This window comes from Gymnoscopelus braueri (assembly GCF_963280865.1).
Source record: "Gymnoscopelus braueri genome assembly, chromosome: 4".
NCBI lineage: Eukaryota > Metazoa > Chordata > Actinopteri > Myctophiformes > Myctophidae > Gymnoscopelus > Gymnoscopelus braueri.
The window spans coordinates 46,821,980-46,838,154 of NC_137605.1; the positions used below are offsets into that span (position 1 = coordinate 46,821,980).

At 43.5% G+C, this 16,175-nt stretch overlaps 1 protein-coding gene across 1 annotated transcript in view; it reads left to right on the forward strand.

The window, feature by feature from the left end:
* me1 (malic enzyme 1, NADP(+)-dependent, cytosolic) overlaps nt 1-16,175 on the forward strand; it is a 108,557-nt gene that overhangs the window by 85,980 nt on the left and 6,402 nt on the right. Inside the window, exons 6-9 of the mRNA XM_080426612.1 lie at nt 887-990; nt 12,165-12,274; nt 13,525-13,622; nt 15,149-15,262. Of these exons, the coding sequence (XP_080282738.1) occupies nt 887-990; nt 12,165-12,274; nt 13,525-13,622; nt 15,149-15,262 (426 nt within the window). The remainder of the gene's footprint in view (nt 1-886; nt 991-12,164; nt 12,275-13,524; nt 13,623-15,148; nt 15,263-16,175) is intronic.

The window sequence follows — 16,175 nt, forward strand, 5'->3', positions numbered from 1 at the left end:
GTAGATTTAGTAGATTTAACCATATATTGCAACAAATGGAATACAGTTAAACTTGCCGTTAAAGGCTCCACTCTTGTCCAAGCAGCAGGCTAAGCAAAATCAGAGGGCGTGAGCTCTGATTGGAGTATATGAATGTGTGACGTAATGACCAGCAGAGCTGTGAATGGGGAATAGGAGGCTAGGCTGATGTTACATCAGCTGACTGACAGCCGATTACAGCTGAGGTGTGCAAGACTTCCGTGTCCTGCATGAACTAACGATATGCTTCATTTAGAATAATGAGTGGGCTCGGCATTGATCTGAAAGAGTGTACAATTTGATGTCTTGCAGTCTTGAAGAGCACAAGACATCAGCCAGCGCTAGCAACTTAGGCACCTCACTAGCACCTCCAGTGTGCAGTGACAGGTAGCCGTTCTTGTTGGTAATAAGGTGTGCATTAGTGGTGAAAGGACTACACACTGTTATTTTATGCATGCATGCTACTGTACACAGGATATTGTATAAACCGATGGATACACTATCTGTTGTGTTGCGTTATGTAGCCAAGCCATGTAAATTAAATGGGTCCTGGCAGATAGCTATGATATGTTCTTGCATGTAGCCTTTGTTTGAAATAATAAAGGATTATTAGCATGTTTAGAAACAGATAAGCAGAACAAACATTTTATATTTTTTTTATGGGTTTACCCGGTACTTGGCATTTTGGATTCGGTTCTGGCTTGGAACTGAATTTCGGTATCCAGCCCTATTGATGTGTACAGTACTCCTTGATGTGTGACACACCAGAAGACAATATGGACAAAGCAACTGTCCTCTCTTCTCTCCTGTCCTGTCTCTTCTTTCCTACCCTTCCTGCTCTCACCTGTTCTCTCCATCTCGTCTCCAGGAGCTGCTGAAGGACCCTCTCTACATTGGGCTCAGGCATAAGCGGGTGCGCGGCCAGGCATACGATGACCTGGTGGAAGAGTTCATGAAGGCTGTGACAGAAAGGTATGATGACGCTGTCCCTAAAACGTGCCGCTTTTCTCCTTTATGATGTCTGATATTTTCACTTTGATAGAAACACCACATGGAGCTCTGAATTGAAATAGGCTAAGCTGTCTAGCATGGTCCTATTGCGTGCCTAATAATATTTATATAGTACAGTGATCCCTTAATGGAACAAATGTAAGTATTTATAGTCATTCCTTCATTCCGTCATTCATTTACTATGCAATCATTCAACTCACCCGTATTGTACTTGATTCCATTCATCAATCCAAAAGCATGTGATTGATTTCCAGGTAAAAAATTATAATTCCAAGCATTTTTTCTGAAATATCTTATGAACATTAATGGATCTGGAACATTATTTTAAGTCTGCCGTAATTCCATTTTTATCTCCCTTCAATTGAGTTTGGTTCCATAGCAATGTCAGCCAAAACACTGGCTGAAATGGTATTTGTTACCAGGTAACGCTAGCTTTTTGAACATTCTCCAGAAAGCATTGTGGACTATTAGCATCATCGTGGTTCTTTGATGATGGCAATAATTGATTAGACAGATGCTGTGGCTGGCAGCGAGAGCCCTGGTTGAAGTCATACTTTACAATATCAGTTGATTACATTAATAGGAATGTAATTCTGGTCTAGGCTGTGGTTTGTGGGGAACGTCAGACTCTCAGTTTGGACTTCAGCAGTCACAATAGTCCAGAGTAAATATCTGACTGCACACTATAAGCATATAACTCTCCAGGCAGCTCCATCCCATATACGCACGCACGCACACACGCACACACACACACACACACACACACACACACACACACACACACACACACACACACACACACACACACACACACACACACACACACACACACACACACACTGTTCCTGTTTGTTTCACATTCACATGTCAGCTTACAAAACTGAAATACGTGAATATTTACAGTATCCTAGCGCCAAAATACACATAAATAGTAGCCTGATTATCAGACTAAAGCTTCGTGAGAAGCAGTTCACTCAGTGGAGTGGGCGGGGTCTATGGTCTGGAGCCAGGCTACATAAATAGCCTAAATAACTTTGAGTATGTTTAAAATGTACATTCTACTCTACTTTGGCATTTAAAGGATTTATCAAGAATGGTATGGGTGATTTTCTGTATGCTTTATCTTACTTTGGGTTAGCTGATTGGATATTTGGGTACTGGTGGGAAGTAGCCAGGTTATGAAGGGGGAATCCTGTGTAGGGCAAAGTGCACTTGTGTGATTCTTCTGTCTTGGAGGGTGGGTAGTGAGTGAGTGGGTTTGGAGTGCATCTTTGTAACTGGTATTTGCCCTGCCAATGATGATTTGGCAGGCACATTTCTGACCTCACGTCCCCGTCCTCACTGTCCGATCTGATGAAGCCTGTGTCAGCAGGTTACCCTGCCACGCTGGGCAGGCATACTCTAGTTTGGGGGCGAACATAACGTATATATTATTGCCCAGGTATGAGATCGTCACCGTAGACCTTCTCAACCTCCTCGGGAAATGCTTTTTGGTGTTGGCCTTCTTGACAATGACAGCAATATGATGGCTCCATTGTACGTATGATTGTACGTCTGACTGTATCAGAACTCTTTCACATGCAGTGTCACACGGTGGCAGCTGTTGGCTACACAGGAAAAGAGGAATGCAGGAGGTGGATTTCTGCTGAATGTCACAGAGATGGTTTTGCACTTAGATGGGTTTAGTGCCCTTTGACTGGTGACGACCGAACAATCAAAGTTGTCAAGGACAGCCTGGGGAGATGTTACTTGGTTAGAGTGACACACACGGATGAGATTTAAATCCTCCACATATTTCCAGATAGTTTGTAAATCACTGATGGCAGCACAGTTGATGAGGGCGAGGAAGATGAGAGGCCCGCCCTACTAGTGTACCTTGCCCCCCCCCTTCCCCCTCCTAGCATCAGAGGCCTTATATACGGTGTCCAGGAGACTCACAAGAGCATGAGTGGCCATGTTTCCCCAATCAACTGGTCTGATGACTCAGGCCCACACACACACACACACACACACACACACACACACACACACACACACACACACACACACACACACACACACACACACACACACACACACACACACAAACATTTACGTCCAGACACATGCTCACAGTTGTGATTTGTCCACTGTCTCCAGTAATTTCAATAATAAAGTGAGGTTGTCATTGGTTTGATATAGAGACATGGCAAGAGATGAAACTTTTTTGCTTTGTATGCAAACTTGTGAGCTTGTGTTGTGCATGGATTGCACCGTGCCGTACCCCAGGATGTGTACTGTATGGTCCTGTTTAAGATGAAATAGGTGACAGCCAGCACTCACGTTCTGTCCAGTCGGGCACATCTTATCATGACGACCGGACGCCTTTCGGCTACAAAGCCTTCCATCAGCGTAATCGATTGTGCTGATGGAAGGCTTTGTAGCCGAAAGCCGTCCGGTGGTCATGTTGCCTGTTACATTAATACAATAAGAAGTGCCTGAATGGACAGAACGTGAGTGCTGGCTCTCATTCCTTACTTGATATACTTTTGGAGCCATGGACCTGGCAAGTTTTTGGATCTAGTTTTTTTTTGTGACTGGAGTTTGTGCTCACATTCCTTCTAGTTTAACCTATTAAGACCAATTCTAATGTTCTCAAACGTTTTCGTGACAAGGACCCCCAAAATGATATGTATTTTGCCGTCGACCCGCCCATCTGAAAATGATTTTTTCTGAAAAACGTATGCATATATAGCTAAAATCTAAAATGACACAGATGCTTTCCCGGTTTGAATGGGGGTTAAGATGAAATGGGGCTCATGCACATAAGTGTATATAAATGAGTATGTACACTTTTATGTTATTTCTGCGCTAGCCTGTGCCTGTACAGTATAGCTCTTATTGAGTGTTCATGTGTGCATACTGTATATGCCTTCACGCACGCTGACATGTCTGGTTGTGTCTCTGTCCCTTCCTTGGAGCCATCCTGGCCACAGACACATGGGCCTGGTTAGGCTCCATCTTGGCCCTAGAGGGACCAGAGTCCAGAGACAGAAGCTGGGCTCTGGGGCCCCTCCAGCTGGCAGCAGGAAGCCATGAGTGTCTAATAACTAGGTGGCTTTTCAACTACAGGGAACTGCACTGCCTTTCCCCGAAGAAGGAGCCGGATTGGCGGGAAATGAATAATTATGGGGTTGGAGATTGAATGAATGATTACAGTCCTAGAGGTTTTTTGTCTTTTTTCTTTTTAATAATATTCGCCTTCGGTTTTCGACGAAACTGCAGAAAAGTGATGTTATTTGAAACCTCCCCTCATTGCTCCTCTCAAAGTGAGACATCCATAATGCTATGCTCACCAATTCATCACGTAAAGCGAAGCAAGAGCTTTGCAGGCATTTCTTTTGTATGACTGTGCACTTTTTGTTGTCGTTTTATTCTCCCCAATTTAGTCATTGCCAATTTCCACAGTGAGTGTACAGTATAGTCCCTATCACTGCCAACCCCTACTCTGTGATGTTGTGGAGGGTGTAAACAACTACATGTCTCCTACAATACACATGTCACATATACTGGCCCCTCCCAGTTCCGCTCCCTGCTGAACAGGTGACCAACCTGTAGGAGTTGCTAGTGTAGCGTCGGAAATCCTGCTGGTTTCTCACCCTCGTTCATGGCCAAAATGTATTCTTTGGAGTGCCCGGACACTGTGGTAGGCAGGAAGTTTACCCCTGAAATACTTGAATGTCCTCTTTATAGGGAAATTAGATTGGGTGGTATTACTGGGGGGGTGGGATTTGGGTCAGGATTATTTTATTCAGTAAAGTATCTAGAGTATAAAGATGAACAGGTGGTCTATATTACTTTTGTTTCTGGCCAGACTCTTGGAACACACTACACCCTCAAAACAAGATGAGCCAACAATATTCTAGACTCTTGTGTGGGGGCGGTATAGTGGCTCAGGAGGTAGAGCGGCCGCCTTGGAATCGGAATGTCGCTCCCTGCTCCCGATGAGGATGTTGGTGCCATAGGCGGCGGGTGAGCTTGACAATTGGGAAGGCTGGGGGTCGGCCGCGCGCAAAGCTGAATTATTATTTTTGCCTGATTTTACTGATTTATTATCAAAAAAAAATCTAAATAATGCTGCACACATATTTTATATATAATTTGCACAATTCCCAGAATTTCCCAGCATAACATTTGGGAAGGCATAGCCTACCCTAGCCTTCATTACCCGCCGCCTATGGTTGGTGCCTCTTCTACTGTCGGTGTGTGAATGTGTGTGAATGGTGAATGGCACTATATAAATGTGCAATTCATTTTCGGGAATCCTGTTACGGGAAAACTTTGACTGATCGCTTTCTTAACACCTTTACCGCCGGGCCCGTAGTTCTACGGGCCGTTAAATCCAACGGTTAAGCGCCGAGCCCGTAGTCCTACGGGCTGCGGTCTTTTCGCGCATGCGCGGTCCGGGTGCACTTTCGGAATTTTTTTGATCCACTTCCGTTTCCGGTTTGATGACAGGAAATAGAATTATTTGGGATCCGGTTTCGACGATCACGCCCGCTCCCATTCTACAGACGAAACTGAAACTCAATTCTCTTCCTGTAGTTTTTTCTCCTCGCATTTCACTGTTTAACGTAATCCGCTCTAACTCAAACATGGATGCCCCGTTTGACACGTGGTTTTCACTGGGAGATACAGGGAGATCTCGCGGATGTAAACAGACCGTTCACGGCTCAATCTTAAGGATTTTAACAAGATCTATGGCGACATGAAAAAAACAAAAAAACAACAAAAACACCTTGGCACTGGTGAGTACATTATGAGATTAACCTCTGGCGGTGGATGTGTTAAAGTAACATCCCAGAAGTAGTTTGTTACTGCAGAAGTCCTCTATCATTCCCAAGTCTATCGTCTAGTGAAGTCTACTGTATCTCCATGGTGTATGGGTCAGTGAGTTGACAGAAGTTCAATTCAATAATTCAGGAAAAGCATCCGTTGTGCTCTGTGTTCGCATTAACATGACACAGATTTTGTCATCAGATGTTCATTCCAGTGAAATCATGCCAAGTGCCGTGCGACTTCCTGTCTGCCTTATCTGTCTTTCCGAGTCTCCCTGTCCATCGCCATGGTAATAGGCCACCAGTGGGTTGGACTCTTGGATCTGAGAGAACGGGGGTCAAACTGAGGGGCAGACGGATGGATAGAGGAAAGGAGAAAGAATGCAGACTGGGTTTCCGTCTTTAATGATGGGTTGGGGATTTGAGAAATAATGTGTGCTGAGAGACGCTGGCTCTCTGGAGAGAGAGGGGCGAGGGGGCTTGGGATTTATTAAGAGGGACCAGACCGCAGCTCCCAAGCCCCATAGGGACGTGAGAAACAGGCAACCAGTGTGTGTGTGTGTGTGTGTGTTGTGCAGTGTTCATAGGTGTTTGTCTGTGCTACATGCTTGCAAGCATGTCTGCATGCACATATACCGTGCATGGCCACTGCTTAGACAGCTGTGTTTGGACAGTACGCCCTTGTCAGCGACCTTCTGTGTGGAGGTCGCCGGCTCCTTGGAATGCACGCATGCAGGCTAAAAGAATCATTTCATGCTCCCTCCACTGCTTCTAGTAGCCCTCTCAGTACTGGAAGCCGAAAGGACTTCCGCCAAGATCCAGGGCCCTGCTTCAGGTTTCATTTCGCGTCTTGGCGAAAGACAGATTAGGTTTCTCTTACACACAGTTATCACACGCACCGCGGCCCAGACGCAATACTGCACTGTCTGAGTGATCTGACACATGGGGGGGAATGGCTGTCATCTCATATGTCACATTCTTTTTCATAGTATCAAACATTAAAAATAATGTCAGACGCATTTACACTCGCTGCACAGTTTGCCGGTTTGCCAGTGATGGAGAAACCTCCCCATGTGCCCTTTTTGAAAATGATGGTCCTATAAAGTGTTTTCCCTTGCTGGTAAGCTATTTCCTCCGGCAATATTCGGGCGAGTCATGAATCATGGCAGAATAGAATAGTAAAGAACAAAGGAGCACTGTGTTGTTCTGGTCATGTCCCTCAGATGATTTAAACAGTCCCATGGAACGGAAGGTTTGATTGGTGCAGGCACCGATCCAGGATCTAATTAAAAGTTATTATGTCAAAGACGGAACACAGTTTAGCTTTTTGCAAGGTGTCCCTCACAGCCTGTGTGTGTCAGTGGTGTAAAGTAACTATGTACTCAAGTACTGTTGACTAATTCTGAGGCATTTTTACTTTACTGGAGTATTTCCAATTTTCAGTACTTTATACTTTTACTCCACTACATCTCTTATTTTGATTATTATTACAATATACATTAACCACTTCAGCCTTGATGCGACACGTTGTGAGCTTGTAGATTGGCTATTTTCAAAAGATTCTTATATTATATTTAGAAAACTTGTGAAATGGGACATTCTGTACAATTAATACTTTCACTTTTGGTACTTTAAGTAAATTTTGATGGCAATATTTTTTTAATACCAGACTGCTACTCTTGTAACAAAGTATTTCTATATTGTGGTATTCTTGATACTTTTACTTAAGTACATCTTTTTAGTATTTCTTCCATCACATGGTGTGTGTCTCTCTGCACAGTGCACTTCAAACTCACGCATGACCCAAAGGCCATCAGGTGTGTTTTGTGCCACATTTTGCATCCCTGGGAAAATGGAACGGCCACGGCACAGAAAGAATTGATGGTTCTTTATATTGTCTCTGTATTACATCCAACAGCAGGTGTAGGAAGCCTGTTTTTTTCCCCCTCCTGTTCTCTTATGCCTGTGACAGATGGAGTGTTTCCCCAGCTGGACACTCCTGGGTCTCCAAACTGTCTGAACAGTTACTGCTGTTGACAAAATATTGGACGGAGGGAAAAAGGGGAAGTGATGCCGCTGCCAGACAAAGACCGCTTGGATAGATAGTTGGCTTTCTTTTTCCAGAAGCCACCGCGTCCCCTCTGCCATAAATCAGATCCTAGTTGTCACACACAGAGGCCTGATTTTAGAGAACTTCTGCCCCTCTGCCCTTCTCGAGGCCCATCCTTGACTTTAAGTCCTTTTCTCTCTCTGTGAGTGCTTCTTCCTCTCTTATCTTAATTCGCTCCGTTTCAGACTTTCAGACTTTCAGTCAGGAGTCAGGAATCTCATCTCGTGCGCTTCTCATCTTTGGGTGTGCCTTAGATGTACTGTAGGTCAGTGCTTCTCCAACGTTTTCATGCCAGGGACCCCCAAATTGATATATATATTTGGCCGCGGACCCCCATCTGAAAATATGTTGTGCCAGGGACTCCCAGAAGCAAAGATTTGTGTTAATATGTTTGCTTAAAAAAAGATTATATATATATTTTAAAAAAATCACTGATGTTCAAGATTTTAGAAAAATAGCAGAGATACAAGCTCATAGCGCGGCACGAAGTGACGCGCTATGAGCTTGTATATTTGCTATTTTTGAATAGCCAAAGTATAAAAGGTTAAAGTGGTTAAAATGAGTGTGATGCTATATTAACACCCTAACCCGGGTGGAACCTCCCCAAGGACCCCTGGGGGTCCCCAGACCCCACTTTGATAACCAATGCTGTAGGGTTACAGCCCAGCCCCCAGAACCGCGGTAGAGCATTTAAAAACGCTACTGCGCATGCTTCTACCGTTTGAAACCCTAGTGCGCCTGCTCGGTGCTCAAGTCTTCCGCATTTGAGCACCAAAAGTTGGTGCTCAAAAATGCGGAAGAAGAGGGTACTTCCGGGTTCTTCATGCGCTGGGTGAGCAACTTCATTGAAATTAACATGTGGGGGCGGGGCAGTCCGTTCTCTAGATATAACTCTATGGTTACAGCCCTGTCCTATCCTTTAGTCAAGGAAGAAAGCAAATCCAAAGCCTCAATGTCCTGGGGGGGGTTTAACAACTAGCAGAAATATGCATTATGGGATTGTGGGTTCCATTCAGATGGGCGTCAGGGAAAGACAACATGATTCTGGAAGAATGGGCTCTATGAACACAAATGACCTCCAAGAGAAGCTTTGTTCTGGGTGACGCAGGCACACGCACACACGCACGCACGCACGCACGCACGAAACATTCATGCAAGCTTTCAAAGGCTGACAGCCAAAGCTTTGGTTATGAAACTGAAACTTGCTCCTGTTCCAGTTCCACAACACGCACGCACACACACACACACACACACACACACACACACACACACACACACACACACACACACACACACACACACACACACACACACACACACACACACACACACACACACACTGTAGTTTATAGCCAGTAAAGCCTTATTACTTATGCATATATATTCACAACTACTTTAGTACTTCTCTGATCCTTTTCAGGACTCTCTGATCTTTGTGAGATTTCATATTCAGATGGTGTTCAATACCCTCACGCTGACGTTGCATCCCACATTAAAAGCCGGACAGAAAAAGAACGCAGCAACATGCTCAATAAAATGGTGTCTTGACAGGTTTCCTCGATCATCTAGTGTTCAATCTAAGCTTCGGGCTCTAATCTTCCCTCTCCTTATGGTACAATGAGGTCATTTGCAGCATACAGTAGGAGCATGGATGTCATCTGCCACCGTACCCTGTGTCCAAAGCCACCTCTTTGGACCGCTGACATAGATGACTTGGTTTTGCCTGAACTCGGATGACCTCTCTCTGGCAAACGAGGGTGCGCGGAACCACACAAGAGGGCTGCTACATCGCCCGGCAGGCAGGGCAGCATCCAACCTCGCCTGTCGCCCGCCTTCCAATGACTCAATGAAAAGTTTATGGTTCCTCTCTTGGCTTCGTTTGTTTATCCTCTATGTAGGCTCGTGGTACTTTAGCGCGCCTCTCTGCTTGATAGAAAACACATTTGCCTCCCATTTTGCTACTGCCATATTAGCTTAAAATAACTGTCACTGACAGTCAGTGGCTGAATGAGGCATCGGTTTCTCACAGCGTATACTGTAAGCTGTACGCTGAGACAGCCATGAATGATGACACTCTTTGATCGGGACATTTAATTTTTTATGGCCACCGAACCCTTTTCTCCTCTCGACCTGCCCCCCTCTTCCTCCCAACCTCATCTTCCTGCCGCTGGAGATGTGAGGCGTTTAGCAGTCGTGCATCCGACTGGGAAACCACTTTAGAGAATTACACAGTGACAAGTAAGAGTCCAGAGGAGGAATCTTTTCCATGTGCTCGATGAGGTGGGGCTTGAGGTCGGATGAAAACGCTGTGAGAGAGAGAGAGAGAGAGTAGAGGCAGTGATATGGAGACAGAGACGCTGATAGAGAGCAGAAACCTCAATACTATACTGTATACTGTGAAAGGATGTGAAAGGCATCATCACCTCCCCTTCTTGTCCCTGTGATTTCACGTGTCTGTTAGGGCAATTCCAATTTTACTATTTACACACAGTAAGATCTTAGTTATAATTTAACTGTGAAAGTGTAAAAAAGGGGACTTCGCTTTGTTGGCATCTAGCACACACTCTTATCCAGAGCGACATACAAAATGCAAGGTAGGGAGTAAGCCCCGTGAACCCTAGTCAACCAACAACAGGGTAAGTGGTCGAGCAATTAGAGTGCTACGAAATAAGTATGTGCCCCAAGGTATCTAGGATAGGAAGGAGACATCAAAACCCTCATCTTTCTAAATAGCATTCTTAGCATCTGTCAACAAGTAAACAACATAGGTAGCAATCATCTAAACTAGTCCAAGAAGCAGGACGATAATAAGTAAGCGTGAGGAGATTAGATGAAGTCTGAAGAGGTGAGTGTTGTGTGGCTCTAATACACATGCACTCTGTGCTGTTTGTCTGGCTTGTCCTCAATTTCCTCCCTCACCAGGCCACTGAAACGTGAGCCCTGGAGTTTTCATTAGTGGCTCATGTCGACCTCAACCCCTATGCCTATTGTCTATTTGCTACGGTGGACTTAATAAAAGGGTGTACGCTGGTTATACGACTCTGTTTTCGTAGCTTTACAGGGAGCCATGGAGCATCGCTTAAAAAGACAGACATGCTTTCCCTGTCACTACAAAGGTCACAGTGGTCTGCTTTTGTTTTTGTAAGGGTGTTATTGGTTAAGGCTCTGGTGCTGCTGGATTGTATTGTCAAATGATAGGTGGTCCTTGTTCCATCTTGTAAAAAACAAACTTTACTGGGAGACTGGGTGGGCCATGTATTCTTTTCCAACAGATTCGGAAATGTTATGGTTCGGGTCCTTTGTGAGAGTATGACCTCCCTCGCTGAAACTCATTATTGGCTGCTGCAATAAAACAGCCGACAGGTGTCAGTTTGTCTGATGGCATTTAAGTCGGGTTTCTTAAGTCTAATGTGTTACTTATTACTTCTCATGGGAACAGATTACTTTCGACTGCAGTGACTTGTCTAAAGTGCTGTCCATGTGTCATTCCAACGTGCCGTAAAGACACCTGCCGTAACAAGATAATGAATAGAATGAAAGTAAATCAAATCAAATTATCCCATCGTATAGTATCTGCTTACAAGATACTCATGGTTTGAGTATTGATTGAACCATCATGAGTTTCAGTGTTTGAATATCAGGAATCACCTTTTTTTTAATTAAATCCTTCATATACCTTACATATTATTCATCAAACGTAATACTTTGTATACTGCGTCTTGCGTGCCCGGTATTGCTTACTGAAAATCTGCAAGCTCACTATCTTTGGTGCACAACACCGCACACAACTAAGTATAAATCAAGTCTAAAAATGCACATCAAGCTAGTCAGTGTCTCTGTTTTCTGAGTTCTCCTCCTATACAGTATCTGCTTCGTTTGCACAGTGGAAGTCTGCCCCCTGCAGGCCTAAACAGTCCAGAACAGAGAAGCCACTGTTTGTTTGTTTGTTTGATTGATTGATTGCTTGAATACTTTATTAACAGTTTGCAAATATTACAGTGGTCCGATTTTACAATGATGCTAAAAGGATAACATAAAAAGCCCTAGGGGTTTGTTTCCATTGTGGTCTGACCGTCCTGTGTGTGTGTTACTCCCTGGACCCGTACTTTGAGAACCCCTGGTTTCGATTAGATCTCAGTTTTAGCATCCCCTGGACTCCCATCAAGTGAGGCTGTTAATCAGGCCTGATTAAATGTGTCTGTTAACAGGTATGGGATGGAATGTCTCATTCAGTTTGAGGACTTTGCCAATGTCAACGCCTTCCGGCTGCTGAACAAGTACCGCAACAAATACTGCACATTCAACGATGACATCCAAGGTAACATGTGCACACGCACGCACACACACACACGCACGCACACACACACACACACACACACACACACGCACACACACACACATACAAGAGATGAAACAGGGACCCCCACTACATATTGTATTTAACTGTGTTGCAGATTAAACTTTTTCATTGATTTAATAGATTCATGCTAATGTGTAGAGCTTGTGAACTTGTAGATCTGGTATTTTTGGTTAATGTTCCCCATCACACAAAGATTTGGCGGACCCCCTTTAGTAACTCTGAGGACCCCCTGTTGAATACCCCTGCCTTATACTTTATAACTGTCCTAGTTACTTTGTTTCTCTGGGCCTTGCTACTTAATGAGACCACACAATCAGCCACACCTTGCAGGAGGAGCCTATTTGCAAAATAAAGACCACCTTTCCCCTGAAATTAACCCTCATTACAGAAGCGAGTTACGCTAATTTTATGAGGCTAATTTAAGGCTTGTTTCTCTAAGATTATTTCTCTGTAAATTTGTATTAAAATGTACCAGCCTAACAGGGATCAGCAAATACTGTAGTGATGAGTTGGCTTAAATACAGTGGTGGAAAAATAAATACAAATAAAAAAGTCTGATTTATAAAACACACTCCTTAGTTAGTATGTGAATGCCATTTGCATCCTTAGCAAAGGGAACATATACAGCGAGTTCATTACCATACTTCACAGCCTGGTAATGCCTACCTTCTTGGAAATGCACATGACATAACTGACATACATAAGTGTGTGTGTGCGTGTGTGTGTGTGTGCACGCGCACATTTATTTACAGTAATGTTACTGTACATTATGTATTTACAGCATGTACAGTGGTAAATGTACATGGTAAATGGACTGTATTTTGTATCATTTTCTAATCTTCACATGCACCCATTCACACAGACATTCATACTCCCATGGTATCCGATGTGCTTTTACCACTTACAGATTCAGGCATAATATGCCTCCGTAAGTCAGCACACCATAGAATGTGTGCTTTTTCATGCCTACAGTAAATATGTCAATAATTAGTTTTCATCAAATACGTCAATAAGAGGACATTACTTCTGTCTGATACACATGCACTCCTTTGCCCGCACACACCCTCTGGAATCATTTGATTGTCTCTTTCTGTCACGTGAATCTTGCCTGTTAAAGTCTTCTTTCATTTGCAGGTACAAGGTTGTTCCAATATGTTGGTTGAGATATAACACATACATGGCTGACGTGGTTTGTTAATCTCCCACAGGTACAGCTGCAGTGGCAGTCGCTGGGCTCCTTGCTGCTCTCCGCATCACCAAGAGCAAAATGTCTGACCATACCATTGTTTTTCAAGGTGCTGGCGAGGTGGGTGTAAAAACAATACACGACACCTTCCACATCCATTACTACAGTACACAGTGAAACCCAGTGTGTACGCAGAAACCTCTATATTTAAACTTTTTGTGTTTTTTCGTAAATGCATGACCTAACCTCATGCATGCATGAGGTTAGGTCTTAATGGATGCGATCTGCTAATGCCTGGTGATCTATTATTGATTTGTAGGCAATTCTTCTTTACTGAGACATGATGGTGACAAAAGACAGGAAAGCAGAGGCAGTCAGGAGGAGGGAGAACAGGAAATACAGGCAGTTATAGAAACAGGACGTTATGGTTATGTGATCGCAGAATTAACCGTTCATATAACGTAAGCTGATCATACACACAACTTCTGTTTGGCTCTTGTTAAAGCACAATTAAACTCTGGTAGAGGTTTGGGTGGTGTAGCTACCTTGCCATGATCTAACCCCTAATATTGGCGAGATCTTCAATAGTTGCTCCGTAGATTAAAATATGATCCAAAGTATTCTCCCCATTGACTTGCAATACACAGCAAAACAGGTCTCAAGGGCACACGTTTGGCACACAAATTAACACGAATAAAGAGGATTCTGCCAATGTATAAATTTACAAAATCCGGTTTTGCATTTTTTTTAAATAAAAATGTCAGGTTCATGTTGATTTTACTTTATTTTAATTAGGAAGACGATCCGGTAGGGAGCCTATGATTCCGTGACAGAATTACTGCGTTTGTAATTTTGTGTGTAAGAAGCAACAACGGTACCTTCATCTGTAAACAGACAAAAATACAATGCTGAACCAGCTTTCTACAGAATATATTTGCATCCATTTGTGTGCTGAAATTTTTACCTTGAGGCGTGTTTCACTGTGCAATTTAAGTCAGTGGGGAGAATATATATTGGATCATCAATTCTTTTATCAGCGGAGCAACTATTGAAGATATCTCGCCAGTATTTGGAGTTACATCATGGCAAAGTAACTACACCTCCCAAACCTCTATCAGAGTTTAATGGTGCTTTAAAACAGTATGATGACACAGTCGACTGAACAATAAACCCCTAATAACAACAGAAAAAAGCTACAGGCCAGTTGCTTTAACAGGAAAATGGCCATAAAATCGACATTGGCACAAATATCTTCTAATAGGGAGCACTATTTTGTTTATTTGTTTAGCCTGTGGCCCAGGCCTGGAGTATAGCCATTACACAATTAATCTTGGTTTGAACGGCCATAAATGATAGATGAGTTTTTAGAACAATTGAAACCATGTCAAAATATTCTGCCAGTGAGCACTTGATTGGATTGATGTGACTCTAAAGATTGATTTATCATTCATCGTACAACCCTTCTTACAAGTGTGGCTTAACAAAAATGACATTAAATATTATGTCTTTTTTTCAGTTGTGGTGATGAAGTATAAATGAATGTTTGTGGCTGCTGTCTGTATCTTTCTCTCTCTCACTCTCTCTCTCGCTCTCTCTCTTGCTCTCTCTCTTCTCTCCTCTTTTGTGTCTTCTCTTCTTTCATCCAGGCTGCCATGGGGATTGCTGAACTGATCACCATGGCGATGGAAAAGGAAGGACTTCCGAAGGAAAAGTGTTTGAAAAAGATTTGGATGGTTGACTCCAAGGGTCTCATCGTCAAGGTAACCATATCTTGACTTTGACCATGATCTTGCATGCACACAGACGCACGCACGCACGCATGCACGCACGCACACACACGCGTAGGCAGGGATCAGACATAGAATAAAATAGAATGACCCGCACACCGTCTACACTTGCACAATAAGGACAACTTTATTTAGGCAACGTTTCTGTCTGTAGACCTTCTTCAGGCATCTGTGAGGTGAGATTAACATGTAAACGTTGTGTTGTAAATGGTCAGCTTTGACATCTATTCACTGGGTATAGCTGTTAACCAACCTACAGCTCAACAGGAGACAAGAATGGCTGCAGAGAATGACAGCTGCAGAGCTGAGTGTTGTTGTAAGCTGCCTGTGTATCAGTCTGTCTGGAGTGTATAGGAAGTCACCCTGTTTGTCTCTCAGTTTTGGTCAAAAGTTGAGTTGTACAGTAACAGTACAAGGTTGCTCTGCATTTGACAGAGGTTTACCTGGGCAAGGAACGTATCTGTCAAGTTGAACATCAATAGATAGATAGATAGATAGATAGATAGATAGATAGATAGATAGATAGATAGATAGATAGATAGAACTACTTGCAACCATCATCCCCAATGGCAGTTGTAAGGAGTTGCATGGGTGTGGACTGGCCTTAAAACTGTTTTGTTGCAAGGAGTTGCGACTAGTTGCATTGGTGCGGTCTGGCCTTTACAGAGAGGAAAATAGAATAGGCTGCCAGTCATAGTTAGAGAGGCATCACATATCACATTACACTTTATGCACAGTTTGTTCAGAAGTCCTATACTCGTGGGGACAAAATGATCTCTGAGCCCGAGCTTGCAACTGCGGTACTGTGTATCGTCGTCCTCAATGGCAAGCTGACCAGGAATTTAATACAGGGTGTTTAGTCTGCCCCTGTCTTCTGGGTAATAAT